This window comes from Phytophthora cinnamomi (assembly GCF_018691715.1).
Source record: "Phytophthora cinnamomi strain GKB4 chromosome Unknown Contig61, whole genome shotgun sequence".
Lineage (NCBI taxonomy): Eukaryota > Oomycota > Peronosporomycetes > Peronosporales > Peronosporaceae > Phytophthora > Phytophthora cinnamomi.
Genome location: NW_027150994.1, coordinates 90,290 through 104,492, shown reverse-complemented (window position 1 = coordinate 104,492; position 14,203 = coordinate 90,290). Strand labels below are relative to the sequence as shown.

General features: G+C 52.7%; 3 protein-coding genes across 4 annotated transcripts; 2 read left to right on the top strand and 1 right to left on the bottom strand.

Annotated features, from left to right (window-relative positions):
* Positions 1 to 6,579: 6,579 nt before the first annotated feature.
* IUM83_17535 (uncharacterized protein) lies at positions 6,580 to 7,826 on the top strand (the record flags this gene model as incomplete). Of its 2 annotated transcripts, XM_067942488.1 has the most annotated exons (6): positions 6,580 to 6,589; positions 6,670 to 6,678; positions 6,742 to 6,819; positions 6,924 to 6,931; positions 7,002 to 7,137; positions 7,369 to 7,826. In XM_067942488.1, the coding sequence occupies 6 exons, from the start codon at positions 6,580 to 6,582 to the stop codon at positions 7,824 to 7,826; spliced, it is 699 nt and encodes a 232-aa protein (XP_067787379.1). The 2 variants fall into 2 exon arrangements, with proteins under 2 accessions (XP_067787379.1, XP_067787378.1); XM_067942487.1 differs by lacking the exon at positions 6,580 to 6,589 and having other exon boundaries at positions 6,659 to 6,678; positions 6,916 to 6,931.
* Positions 7,827 to 10,827: 3,001 nt separating this feature from the next.
* Positions 10,828 to 11,866, bottom strand: IUM83_17534 (uncharacterized protein; the record flags this gene model as incomplete). Its single annotated transcript, XM_067942486.1, has 4 exons — positions 10,828 to 11,075; positions 11,144 to 11,255; positions 11,335 to 11,707; positions 11,781 to 11,866. 4 exons carry the CDS (start codon positions 11,864 to 11,866, stop codon positions 10,828 to 10,830), a joined length of 819 nt encoding a protein of 272 aa, XP_067787387.1.
* Positions 11,867 to 12,458: 592 nt separating this feature from the next.
* On the top strand, positions 12,459 to 12,914 carry IUM83_17533 (Double-strand-break repair protein rad21; the record flags this gene model as incomplete). The annotated part of the gene is made up of 1 exon (XM_067942485.1): positions 12,459 to 12,914. One exon carries the CDS (start codon positions 12,459 to 12,461, stop codon positions 12,912 to 12,914), a length of 456 nt encoding a protein of 151 aa, XP_067787382.1.
* Positions 12,915 to 14,203: the final 1,289 nt, after the last annotated feature.

The following is a 14,203-nucleotide window of genomic DNA, read 5'->3' as shown; positions in this document are numbered from 1 at the left end:
AACGTGTAAGCTAAAGTAGTGAGTCAAGTTAGACCCACTACATCCGAGATGTCCCGCTGTCGGGGCATCATGGTATTCGTACATGATCCTGAGTCGCAGGTCATGATCGTTCGGCACGACAACGCGATCCGCGTTGTCGTCGACTGCATTGTAAAGCAGTAGTCCGTCGTGCACACGAAAGCGGTGTGCACGCGCTCGAAGGTGCTTGGGCAGCTTCTGACGGGACTTGTCAGAAGGCGCTGTGCCATAGGCCAGCAAGAGCTTCGCGTCCGCGTCGTGCGCGGCCTTCACATCATCCAACAGAGATGATGTGGGTTTGCTCGATCGCATGGCGTCAATGGCATTGACGTCAACAGCTTCTGCATAGTCCGGCCGACGTGATAACGCGTCGGCCACTACATTCAATCTTCCGGGTTTGTATTCGACCCGGAAGTTATACTCCGCAAAGAATGAGAGCCATCTCGCCATTCTTTGTGATATGTGTGGCGACTTCACTGCGGTGCGCAGTGATGCATGGTCGGTGTAGACCACAAATGGTCTACTCCCAAGCAAATACACTCGGAACTTTGCGAGTGCGTATTTCATGGCAAGGAGTTCCTTGTCCTGTACCGGATAGTTGCGCTCAGCTGGCTTCAGCTGACGCGATTGGTAGTAGACGACACGATCACGGCCTTCGTGATCGTGCTGCATCAACGCGCATCCGATTGCGAAGTCGGATGCGTCACATACGACGTGGAATGGGCGATCTTGGTCAGCCACTGCCAAGATCGGCGCCTCAGTCAAGCCCCGCTTGACTGCATCGAATGCCTTTTGGCAATCGGATGTCCACTTCCACACAACTTCTTTCTTAAAAAGTTGTGACAGCGGGCGGATCTTACCCGCGTAATCCTCCACGTACTTGCACAAGTACGTGGCCAAGCCAAGGAACCGCCTCAGTTCCTTGACACTTGAAGGCGTTGGCCATTCATTGATCACCCTGACCTTTTCCGGGTCAGGGCGAACACCATTCTTCCCTACGAGACACCCGAGGACGGGTATCTCGCTCGCCCCGAAGATATACTTCTTCAGGTTCGCGTAGAGCTTATGTTCTCGAATAAGCTCAAATAGCTTTCGGACATGCACCCTGTGCATCTCTACGTCAGTATTTCCGTCCACAGCCCGGCTGTGGATGCACACATCATCGAAGTAGCTCGGTGCGAAGTCGCGCACCGAGCGCAACAAGTGCGTCACGCACCTGTTGAAAGTCGCAGGGGCGTCCTTAAGCCCCTGCGGCATTACTAGCCATTCCCAGAGCATGCCGCTTGGCGTGCTCACTGCCGTGAGAGGGATATCGCTCTCACGCATTAGGATATGATAGAATCCGTCTCGCAAGTCGAGAGCACTGTAAACGGTGCTCCCGGCCATCGAATCGATGATAACATCTTTTCGCGGTATCGGCGTCTGCGCCGGTACCGTCGCATCGTTCAGCTTGTTATACGCATGAACGATGCGCCATCCGCCCTGTGGCTTTTTGACACAGATCGTCGGAGCGCTGTGCGGAGATTTTGATTCCCGCACTTGTCCTGCTTTGCGACGACTTTCAAAGAAGTCGTCGATCGCTTTTACTTGCTCTCGCGGCAGTGGCCACTGCCGCGTAACACAATACTTTGTGCCCGGCACGAGATCAATCTCGTGCTGTATGCCCTTGTCCTGCGGAAGCTCAGCAGGAATCTCTTCAGGGAGTACGTCTTTGTACTCCCTCAACAATTCGTAATAGGGACTCGACTTCAGTGAGTCCCAACCTTGTTCCTCGAAGCGCTCTCGCTTCGTCTTCGCACTGAGTGTGTCTTCACTCTCAGTGGTACTTCCCATGAAGAGCTGTCTCAGCTCTTCGCTCTCGCTCTCCGCTCTTTCGTTGTTCGAAAGAACGCAGACCTGCGCGATGCGTCCATCGTGCAAGTCGCGCGTGAAGCGCTTCCAGCTCTTGGCTGGAAGTGAAGTCAACTCCGACGCCGTCGTCGGGGGAATAGCGAGTTTCATTTAACGACACTGGAATCCAGTATCGGTGCGCGTTAAGACGCTTAGCGTCTCGACGTCCGGCGTCACCGCCTCAGTCTGCCCAGCAGACGGTTCTCGTTGCGTCTCGGTCCCGGACCGAGACTTGCGCAGCGTTCTCCGCATGCGCCGTCTTCTTGTTGTGCGGAGCCGGGCTCCGCACAGTTGTTCTTCTGGTCCAGGCCCGGCCGTGGACAGTTGTTCGCCGGCGAACCCTGTCCGCGGGCGCGCGGTATCAAGCCCGGCTTGACCGCATGTTCCTTCGTGCAGCCCGGCTGCACGGTAATGTGTCCCTTCGCCGGCAGACCCTGTCTGCGGGCGCGCGATATCAAGCCCGGCTTGACCGCATGGCGCTTCGTCGTGCAGCCCGGCTGCACGACAGCATGCAAATTGCGTCAGTGCGGTACGTTTGCAACCGTCCGCACTGTTTGCAGCGTCAACTCCCGGAGTTGACACGCCTTCGTCACCTCGACGCCATTCATTGGCGGAGCCCCTCATGACCGAGGCTGCGTCGGCTCCCGGAGCCGACGCGTCGTTGTCGACCTGACCTCTTCGGGTCAGGGACTGTCCCTTACACGCTTGAACGTGGGTGTTGGTTCCCGGAACCAGCACATCTTTTTCTTCCGACGTCGGCAGCATTGCCGACGTGGGTCTCACTTGTGCGCGCCCTCGCGCACCTCTTGGGCATTCCGGGACAGCGGCATTAAGCGCTGTCTCGACTGGTGAGCCGCGCGCACCTGTTGGTGCGTGCGCTGCGGTAACAGGGCCATCGCTCTCTGTTCCGCTGTCGCGGCCAAAGCGCACGAGCGTGCGCTTCTTCCAGTCTATCACCGGATCATGCCGTGCAAGCCACGGCATGCCCATTACTACGTCGAACTTATCGTCCAGGTCCAGGACGATAAAGTGTTCGACAAACACTCGTTGTTTGTACGAGAAGCGCACGTTCACGACGCGCTTCTCGGTCTTTACGATGGCACCTGTGGCCCGTCGTACCTCCTGAAGACTTCGAGGTGCATCTACCTCCTCGAAGTCAAGTCTCGACAGGCTTCGTAGTCGAACAAAGTTGTTCGACGCGCCTGAATCTACCAAAGCTCGAAGAGAGTCACTCGCTCTCTTCGAGTAAACCTTCAAGATGACTAGGTTCGGCCTGTCATCTTGTTTCTTGCAGTGAGAGCTGGTCTCACTGGGGGCTGCAGTCCTCAGTGTCGCGTGCCCGATATCGGCACGCGCGACTGCATTACCAGTAGGGCGCCCCGCGCCTACTGGATGTTCGCGTTTTTTGTTGGTCCGCGGCGATGCCTAGCATCGCCACGACGGCCACCTCCAGGGGGCATGGGAGCTGTACACTCCCGTGCAAAGTGACCGATCCTTCCGCAGCGGAAGCATCGCACGTTACCTCCCTGCTGCTGGTAACCATCAGTTGTTGCGTTCGAGAGGTCCATTGGTTCCGGACCTCCCGTCCTCGCTACCGGGTGCGGTTGCGGCCTCGGTGCGTTTACATGGAGTTTAGCCTGCCGCAGGCTAAACTCTTCTTGCATGGCAAGAGTGATTGCAGCTTCGAGAGTACTCGGGTACTCTCGGAAGAGATAGGTCTTCACGGGCCCATCTCTAAGTCCTTTCATGAACGTGACGACCTTAGTCGCCTCGTCAATTGGATTAGTCACGATATTTGAGACCAAGTATCGTGCGCGCTGCGCGTAAGCATGGACGTCATGCTTACCCTGCTGAAGGTCGAGGAACTCCGCCCTCGACCGGAATTCGTTTTGAGGGGGCTCAAACGCTTGTTTGAGCTCCTCTTTGAACACTTCGTACGTGCTGAAGCACGTAGGATCGGAGAGTCGGCGTCCATACGCCCAACTCCTTGCGCGTCCGCCAAGGCAGGACATGGCGAACGCGACCTTCGACAGCGGGTCGACGATGCGTCGAGCCGCTATGGCTGTGTCGAGCTCGACAAGCCATCGGAGGAGAGGCTCGCCCTCTCTTCCCACGTAATTGCTTACGCTCAACTTTAATGGTTGAGCACGCGGTGTCGTCCCTGACGACGCCGTCACTGAGGAAGCAGCATCACGCTGCTCCTTCATGATGAAGCCCAGAGCAACACCATGTTGCTCCGTCGGCGATAGTGTACGCAGCATCGTGGCTATCACCGCTTCTCCAATGACTGTTGACAGTCGTTGGATGGCCTCCCACTCTGGGTCAGACAGGTGGGGGCAGTCAGCGCGTGCAACATGCGTTGCAGGCGTGTTGGAGCTCTCCATGGGCACCTCCGTGCTCATGTGGTTCTCGGCTCCGCGTTCGTACACCGCGTACGAACGTCAAGCAGTCGGTCGTTGGACGGACTACAAAGTGCTACCAGGTGTTGTGGGTCTAACTTGACTCACTACTTTAGCTTACACGTTGCGCAACGTGTATGAGGAAGCGTAAGTACTTAGTAATTACTTAGGTTAATTATATTTGAATACACAAATATAAGTTAAGTAAGAAAAGGATTCCAAGTGACTTAGATTAGGTAAAATGAGAACTGTATTGTTTGTAAATTGATCTTCCTCCTAAATCTGCTAAAAACTGTTTATCATCTATGAAAGGGTTGGCAGCGGCTGGCTGTCAGAGCCCCGCCAATATGCACGTCTCTAATTGGTAGAAAAAAGTTGCTTTCTACCAATAGGATCTTTGGGTATGTGTGGACCACTCATTGTGGTGGCCCACTTCAATGTATTCATTGGTGTGACTTACACCAAGGTGAGGAAGTATATAAAACTTTTAACAGATAACCTATCTGTTAAATTCACAAGTGGCTTGTACGTGTAACCCCGTTACAGTATTGTAGAGGGTACGGCCTATGACGCTATACTTCCAGCACTTGCTGTCAGACCAGGAACCAGGTCGCACTTCAACACTCAGAAATAAGCTGCCCGTGGTTACGATATCCTGTACATTTAATGCGGGGTAGCACTTCCTACAATAGAATCCATCAAAATTATCTGGGAGCCCAATTTCAATAAAAGAGCCGTCGACGGCACCAACAACACCAGGGTAACCATGCTGCACACCAAAGCCATCTTCTATTGCTTCCCAATCCCGACGCACGCGTGGAAACGAAATGACACGTTTGGCCGCTTCCTTCAAAATGCGCACAACCTCGGTTGTAATCTCCTTCACATAACTTCGTGACATACCCATGGAAGCACCCACTTCACAGTACCCTCCCATCGAGCCCAAAAAATAAAGAGCAGCAGCCACTCGCTTCTCAAAAGAATGTTTCTTCGCCTGTACTTCAGCGAATTTAACACCATGGTATCGTAAAAAGGAGGCAACTCGAAGGAAAGTCACTCTCGTGCAGCGAACATTCCCTTGGAACCAGCATTAATAGCTAGCTGGTTGTAGCATAGGCTAAAACGTGCAGGACAGTGACAGTGAATACTTGTGTCTTGGGCGACGTGGTGGATCTGCAGAATCCTGACCCAAAAGAGCCGCGATCTGAGCGACAGCTCAGCACGTTGCGACCAAAACGACCTCCTCCTCCTCTAGTCTGGCGGCCATCACTAGCTACCCTCACCCGTATCCACCTCCTGAAGATGGAGACAAAAAAAAAGCACAAATGTGTCCAGTTATCACGTTGTAAGACGTGCAATTTGGGCCAATCAAGCGAGGAAAAAATCCGAGTGAAAGTGGCATTTCCATCTCCATCTGCGTTGCGAACATGCTCTAACTTGAGCCCCTCATGAAAGTTAACGCTAAATGACCACAAGCAACATCCAGATTGTCTTGTCACGCGAATGTCGCCCCTAAAAGACTCAAGCAACACGCGCCGGATAATACACTATCCGCCCATTTATAAAACCTAACAGGTCCGTCCCGATACATTTTCAGAATACTTGTCACCCCTCAACTTGTCGCCAAATATACTTGGTTTAACTATGGCCAGTTGTGTTTACGCTAGCTACTGTTCGTATAACCGAGACTGTATGGCCAGAGCAGGGGATGCATAAAGGAAGTCTTCCCTGCCGGCGAAGCCTCGCTTTTGCCATGTGAGCGACCTTGTATGTGTTCTCCCCTCCTCCGCGAATGAATGACTCCATTGCGCACTGCAAACTCAGGAAATACTGTCAAGCATCTCATCCGGCAACTCCCAGTACATCACTGTAAGCTCTCTCCTGATTCGTTTGACATTCATAGCTGAGATTTGAGATACGAGGGGAAGGCTGGGCGACATCTGTGAACGATTCGGGTGCAAAAGCTCCTTTGAGGCCATCACGGTCAATTTTGATAGCTCTGTGAAGGTCTACCCACCATTCAAACCGTCAGAGCGCCTGCGTTCTATTAAGACCAATCGTAGTCGTTTTAGGCAAATATTGACGAATCCCGAAGCACTTAAGCAAAAGAAGACAAGTATTCTGAAACAGAGTGGTATTCATTTTCATCTTATAAGTGATTCAGGGATCTGTGTTTATATATAGGGACTAGTATTGTGGTTTGCAGATATTTTGTCGCTCGGATTTAGGGCTTAGATCGATCTCTGAGATAAAATAATTCGAAGACATAAACATGCGACATGGTAGTAAATCGACCTCCAGGTGTAGGTAAGTCGCACCACCTCTTCCTACTAAATATAACGGGCGCATCGTTGGTTCTCAGGACACCGAGGTAACGTCACCGGCCATTGCTACTCCGATACGGCTCTGTTGGACGTGTTTAACGGCTCGTTAGCTTCGTCTGTGAGTGCACTAGCGGCTCCTGTATCGCTGGGCTTTCCGCTTGTCTGTCGCGCGAGCTGCACTCCGCCATGTAAGACCGCATGTCGATACTACGCTACCATACTGAAACTTAGTGTGTCTCCGGCCCTTGCGACTCTAATACTAATCTGTTGAACGTGTTTGATAGCTCGTTAGCTTCGTCTGTGGGTGCACTAGCGGCTCCTGCTTCTTACAATGAGCCCACCACGTGGTGGTGATTTGCCATTCGACAAGCAACTTCGAGGCTCGGTGACGTTCAGGACTGGCCAGCGCTCATCAGGCCCGCGTAAAGGAATCGTGAAGTCGTTCAAGTTTGTGGCCGATGCAGGCTACTCAGTGGACCGGGCTCAAATGTTTCGCTTCCTCTCAGGTCAGGAGTTTGATGCTGAAGTTGACGTGATCGCAGACAGGAAGGTATTCATGAAAGCCTCTAAGGACGCCCGCCAGCAAGACTTCAAGGAGGTCTCCGTATCCAACTTCTGGGAGCTGCTAAAGCATCGTTGGGCCTACATCTCCGAAGCTGATATTCTAACGATGTCATCGAGTGAACTTCGAACTTATGAGCAGTTCACTTTCGAATTTTTTGTATATCTTGCCGCAGCTCGACGAGTGGCGGAAGGCATTCGGCGAGCGACAGCGGATCGCGTTCGAGCTGCGGCTGCTGAAATCGTAGTGTTGCAGGAGCGAGAAGGCAGGCGTCTTGACCCTATTGCGACGCACCACCTTGCCGTACACCACGCAAGGCAACCCGAAGGCGCGCCATTAACGGTTCCAAGTGATAATACGATGCGACAGGTGCTTGCACTGGATGCTGCTGCTGAGGCTGTGCAAGGTGGTGTGGATGAGCATGAGGAGGACGCGGTCGAGATCGAGGTAGAATTATTTGGTGCTTGGGTGAAGATTCGAGTCAAGAGATCTTCGCTGCGAGCGGCGCTAAGGCTTCCGCAGCACGATATTTTCTCAAGGGGGATCTTTCATGGCTTCCAGCCAGAGATGATGATGCCACAGGGTTCCGACATTCCGGACCTAGACTACAACGCGCCGATGGAGATGGAATAATAGACTAAACCACTGAGTGGGAGCAGTCGTTTAAAAAATTAAGTGACAGAAAGGTAATTCGAGCTGTTGGTTCTTTTCTATTTCGTTGCAGTGTTCGCACGTTAGGCCCAAATATATCGCTAACATACTGCATACATATTCCATACACATGCATAAGAAAAACGGCTCGCCAACGGTAGTCGAGAGAGTACATGCTGCACTTGTGCAAGGTGAAGGTTTTCGGAAACCGCGGTGCTTCGACAGATCAGCAGCGCGATCTGCCGACCACTCGTCAAGTGTCCAGATGTAAGTGTCCAATTGCATATTTTATATATATAAAGCGCGGCATTATAATCCGTACACAGACATCGCGATTTAAATTAAATCGGCCCGAATTTCGTTTTTGGATCGGCAATTCGACCACAGATAGCGTAAATCGAGATCGATATCGAGGCTGGCGATTATAACTTGGAGGATTTAATGGCCATCTGTTTTTATATCGGGCGCCAGATATTATAACTCGGGCAAAACACTAGGTGAAAACGACAAACGCATTGCAAAGCATAATACCTGCACTTGTATCGCCCCAACTACTCTAGATAAAATCCAAGAACTCTAAGTGTACCTCTGGTCTAAGCGTTCCGTGGCAGGTTGGCTACGGCGGACAGTGATTTAACGCTACTTATTAGCGCACTCTCGCCAACTACTGTTTAAGATGTCACATCACATTGTGTTGACTCCGAAGCCGCAATTTCGTATTTTACGCCTTCGTTCTTATATATGCTGCCACATGGTCTCACCTCGAGCATACTGAAGGCCAGTCAAGTCCTTCGATGTTCAGCGACGAGTAGACGCGCCCGTGCTCCTGGTCTCCGCTCACAACCGAATTTGCGTATAATTGACGGAGTTGTGAAAAATAACGCCATAGAGGGGAGCTCCGATTTTAAAATGGATACCGGGCATGTCGAGATACGCTGATTGGCCAATTCTCACCGCGATTAGAGCATTACATTGGTCAAAAATTTAGAAAAGGTGGCTTTCCAATAGTTTTTGCCAGCACTGTATTTTGGAATTAGTTCAAAATTACGGATGTAATTTGGAATTTCCCCAAAATAAATATTTGTATTAGGTCACAAATGTGATAGTGACTCGGGTCAGGACCCACACAATCGCAATAGCGGAAGCGCGGCTATTTTTTTTTACTGTTTGCTAGTTTTTATGCTGCTAGCCAGCTTGAAAATATTAAAAATAGCTGTATGCCGGAAATTATTTGCACGTAGACATGCGCTGTACGCTCCCTGCCGTCATTTTTGCTTCGACGATGTCAGCAGCATCCACGCCCCACGCTGAATTTCTGGCAGAGGTGGAAGAATTTCTGCTCGCATTCGACTTGCCCACGTTCCCTTTGCTTCAAGCTCTAGACGTCGGTGAACCCGCAACTTCAAGCCCAGGCGCACACGAGCAAGTCGATATCAATGTCTCAGGCGGTGACTCAGGAACATCCAAAAGGAGAAAACCACCGAGTATCGTCGATGCTGCTGCAAAGCTCGAACTGGTGAGAGCAAAAGATCGAAAACGACGCAGTGCATGTCGAGAGCGGGAACGGCAGGAAAAGGAGCATCTCAGACAGGAGATTGGGAAACTCACCGAGGAGTTGGAGCACCTGCAGAAGACAAAAGAACTCAGCAAACTGGTTATCTCGGCGCCTTGGGAAATGGTGGCAAAGTGGCAGCAACAAGCTCGATTGAACGCCGAGGCGCACCAGCGCCGTTTGTGCACTGCGATCGAATACCGAGCAGTGTTGCTTCACGAGTTGCAACGCTACGTTAATGAGGGTGTCACGGATGATAGCCAAGACTTGCTAAGAGGTGATCACCAACATAAGAGATTACGCATTGAGCCGTCCGATGCAAAGTTCTACGAGAAGTATGCGAAGAAGCTCGATGTGCTGTACGAGCAGACCGACATGGTGCTGAGTTCATGTGGATTGGGCACGACGACTGCGGGCTCGGATGATCCGAAGCAGCAGTGGAACGAGAAGGACAGGAATGGTTTCTACAAATTTGTGGACAAACATACCATACCACTCGGCCTTAAGGAAACGAGCGATACACTTTGGACGGTCGGGAGTTTGCAACATCGCCAAGAAGACCGTCAGGCTTACCTAGGCCTTCCCAACACACAGGCATTCAAGTATCGCAACACCACTCAACTGAGATCTGGCCGAGTTGTGTCGATTCTGCAGCGCGTTGTGAGTCGACGCTACGATGAAAATGGCAAAACAGTGATCGTGTGGCGTTCGTTTACTGAAGGCGAAGGCCTGTTCACTGGCATGCACACTAACAAAACGGGGTGGTGTGTGACGACCCCCTTGACGAGTTCCTCATTACCAGAGACATTGCTTAGAATGGTCATTCATCATGTGCCGATGCACTTCAGCTCAGGTTCAACGCAGGACGACTGTTCCAAGCAATTTACTGGGTTCATGCTGGAGATAGGGACCGAAGACGTTGCCGAGGCCACAAACGCGCTAGAAAGGCTGCTTCTTAACCAAAAGCCTGTGAACTCCTCGCCAGCTCAGTAAAGTTGGTGGTAGAACTCGATTTTACTCGGTAAGTTTAGGATTAACGGGGCGACAGTCGTGTACTTCACTGCTTCTCGATCGCAGACGCCGTAGATACAGCTATCGATGGGTTGTGGGATTTATCGTTCAGTGCTGTATTACAGGCTCACGGCCTGAAGACTTTTCAACCGAGGCAGCGTTTGCTTCGGCCCTCGCTCGTCTGTCACGAGGACGCACCGTGATATCCCCAGAATGTGAAGCTGAAGACTTGGAACGATACCGAAGAATTCACTGCATGGGATAATCGTATTGAAATGCGACTCGAGTACACCAATCCGTCAGCATGAAAAGTGTTGTGATCGACAGCTTACGCTGTGTACATGACCCGATCCGTGGAATAAACTTGACTCGTAATACCAGAGATGTTATGTACAGTAGACTTGCTTCCATGCTGTAGATTTACCTTTCACTGCGTTGATGCGTCTTATACCTGGTGTATGCAATCTTGTCACGATACATGAACGGAGACGCCTGCTGCTCCAGAGCGTCAGCCGTCGCCTTCATCACTCGCTGTGCTACAACGAGCAGGTTTCCCCCGGAGCTGCCTTGGTTACAAGGCAGAAACTGTACTGTGTACGTATGCCATGGCACAAACAGGTACCACAACACGTTGGCCAGGAACGTGCTGGTCTCGTCGTTGATGTTCACTGGCTGCCAAATAGCCAAACACAAATCAGTAAAATAGTAGCAAGGTAGCGCAGAAATCCAGAACTACTCGCAAAAGGCCCATCCGACGCCCGGATAGCAAGCGACTGGACACTCTTCTCCAGCGAGAAGAGAAACTTGTGGTACTGCAGCAGACCCTTCCTCCCGTTGGTGAGTCCGCTCTAAATGGAATCCAAAATCGAGCACATAGCCATCAGTACCGACATCTACCAAAAAATAACACTATCTCCCCCCACTTACCTCCGGAAACGCAGCCAGCGATTTGTTGCTTCTCGCTAGTAATTCAACGATAATCTGCCGCACGGCATCGCGACCGGCTCCGTTGCCCTGCTGCCTCGATACGTAGGGCACGTACACGAGTCCAGCCTTGTCGCCCAGCAGCTTGAAGAACAGCATTTTCTTGTAGAAGTCGTAGCCCAAGATGTACGCCGGAGTGATGTCGAGCATGGCGATAGCGTCGAACTCGCTGATGTCGTTGGACACGATGATGTCGTCCACGCGCCGCACGCGGGTGCCAGTGAGCCAGACGGAGACTCGGGCGAGTCGCCACCGGTCAATCTGGTCCTTGGAGCATACGCGCGGCAACACAAGAGCCACCAAGAAGCAGCACAAGCTGCGCAGAGCAGCAACGCGTGTACAGCAGCAGCAGGTGGCCAAAGCCCAGCGGCCTCTTGATGCGCTCGAACTGGAACATGCTCTCGAACGGCAGCAGCTGCTGCTCCGTGGGCGGGTCCAGCATCACGGGCGTCTTGCCGTCGCCCAGCAGGTCCAGGCCGCGCCGCGCCCCGAGACCGTGGGGGACTGCGACTGCATCGACAGGTCCAGGAACGGCGCCACGGGCGATCCCACGACGGACGGAGCCATGGCTGTCAGTCTATCTGTCTTCAACCAGAAGCGAACAAAACCTTGGCGAAGGATTTAGACGTTGCAGGAATGACAAGCTCGTTTCAAGAGCAGGAAGCAGCAGCGCCGGGCGAACTAGTCAAGGCGCTGGCAGAGACTCGGGGCTGTCAGTGGGACGGCGGCTGGTTATGTCGCCCCGCCTGCTCGGCCGCATCTCCTCTCCATTCTCTGATGCACCTGGTCGAGAAGGACCACCAGGTCTTGTGGTGTCGACGGCTTCACGCCCTGAAAGGTTCTTGCGGTGAACCTACCGCAACGATTGAGAGCAATGTCCTCTGACCTTTTCATTCATTCATGCCGCCACGGGAACCGAATGGGAGAGCTCTTGCGACGACGAACGGGTCTCCGAGCACCGCACCATGCGCATATAGTCGGCGCTCATTGAATCACGGCCACGCGCCCCTCCGATCTCCATCTTCGCCGTCGTCTTCACTAGAGAAAGCGTTCTCTGTAGCTACATACTGCCCCGCCGCGCTCTTCGCCGCGCCGCTTCGATCCCCGCTGGGCCCCCGCGGGTGTGCAACTACTGTTTCGTGCACAGCGACGCCAAGCGGGCGAGGAGGGCGGCGACCGCTCAGGCACTCGGCGCTGCAGCGCCAGCAGCTCGAGTTCTGCTGCCTGCTGTGCTGCTGGGACATGGCGTGCAGCACCTGCCCCTTCAACTGGTTCAACGTCGACCCGCGCAAGTTCCGCGCCAGGTGTGCCAGGCAGCGGCGCGAGCGGGCGACGACGACCCGCGCCACTTGGCGGCCAGTGAGGAGGACGCCCGCCAGGTGCTAGGGATTCAGTGCATCGATGCAGCGCCGTTTGACAAGGTCTCGCTCTCGCAGCAGCAGTTCAAGGACGCGTTCCGAGGCAAGGCGCTCGAGTGGCACCCGGAATGCAACCAGGAGGCCCGTAGGCCGAAGCTGTCTTGAAGCAGATCCGCTGTACAGACAGAACTCCCAGAAATGATTATCACCGTGGACTGAAAATCGTGTATCATTTATTAACAGTAGCAGATTATCATTTGATAGAATGTAGTGTGGACCACACATACAACGGAGCCAGTGGGTTTCGCAACCGACAGACGCGAACAGGAAAGAGAAGTGCAAGCCGTCGTAGCGAAGATGCCCACCAAGCCAAGAACTCTGCGCGAGGGCAACTTGACTGAGAGCGAGAAGTACCAGATAGCGGAGAAACGTAAGCGAGAGCCTAAAATGACGCAGGTTGAGCTCGCAAAGTGGGCGAAAACAAAGTTTAACCTAGCCAAGGCGCCAGTACAGGCAACCATCTCCAATATTCTACGCGCTTACAAGGACAAACCAGCTCCAACTACATCTGCGACCCGCAAAACGAACCGTGCTGTCACTTACCCTGAGCATGATAACGCTCTAGCTCTGTGGGTGCACTCCAAACAGGCAAACAACATCCCCATAACGGACGAGCTCATACAAGCCAAAGACCGGCAGCTTTTCGACGCTCTGAAGGAACGTGGGCTAGCTACAAAGGACTTGTCCTTCTCTGCTGGGTGGCTAGGAGCCTTCAAGAAACGACACGACTTCAAGCATATCCGACTACATGGCGAGGCAGCTAGTGCCGCCAGTGAGGTAGCAGGAGCGTTCTTGGCTCGAGTTCAGCCGAAGCTGGACCAGTACTCACCGGATGATGTGTTTAACTTTGATGAATCTGGCCTTTTTTACAGAAGTGCACCTCGCTATACAGTTGGAGTGCCAGATCGAGCTGCACGTGGCGTCAAGCAAGACAAAGCACGGATTACGGTGGGTTTGACGACGAACATGACGGGTTCGAGCATGCTCGAACCGTTATTCATTGGCCATGCAAAGAAGCCTCGTGCGTTCAAGAAAAAATCGGCTCAAGAGCTGGGCTTCTTACACTATTATGCCAACAAAAATGCGTGGATGACTACTATTATATTTCACCACTGGATTCAGAAACTTAATGTGGTAATGGCTCGCCAAGACCGTAAGATTTTGCTACTAATCGACAACGCTCCGTCGCACATTGATGTCCAACTTACCCATGTCGAGGTGGTTTTTCTGCCTCCTAACGCGACGGCTGTGTTGCAGCCATTAGATGGGGGAATCATTGCCTGTTTTAAAGCTCACTATCGGCGCTTTCATCTCATGCACGCACTGGAAGTAGCTGACCAGCAACAGAAGAACTGGTTTAAGGTGGACATTCTGACAGCAATGAAGTGGGTTGC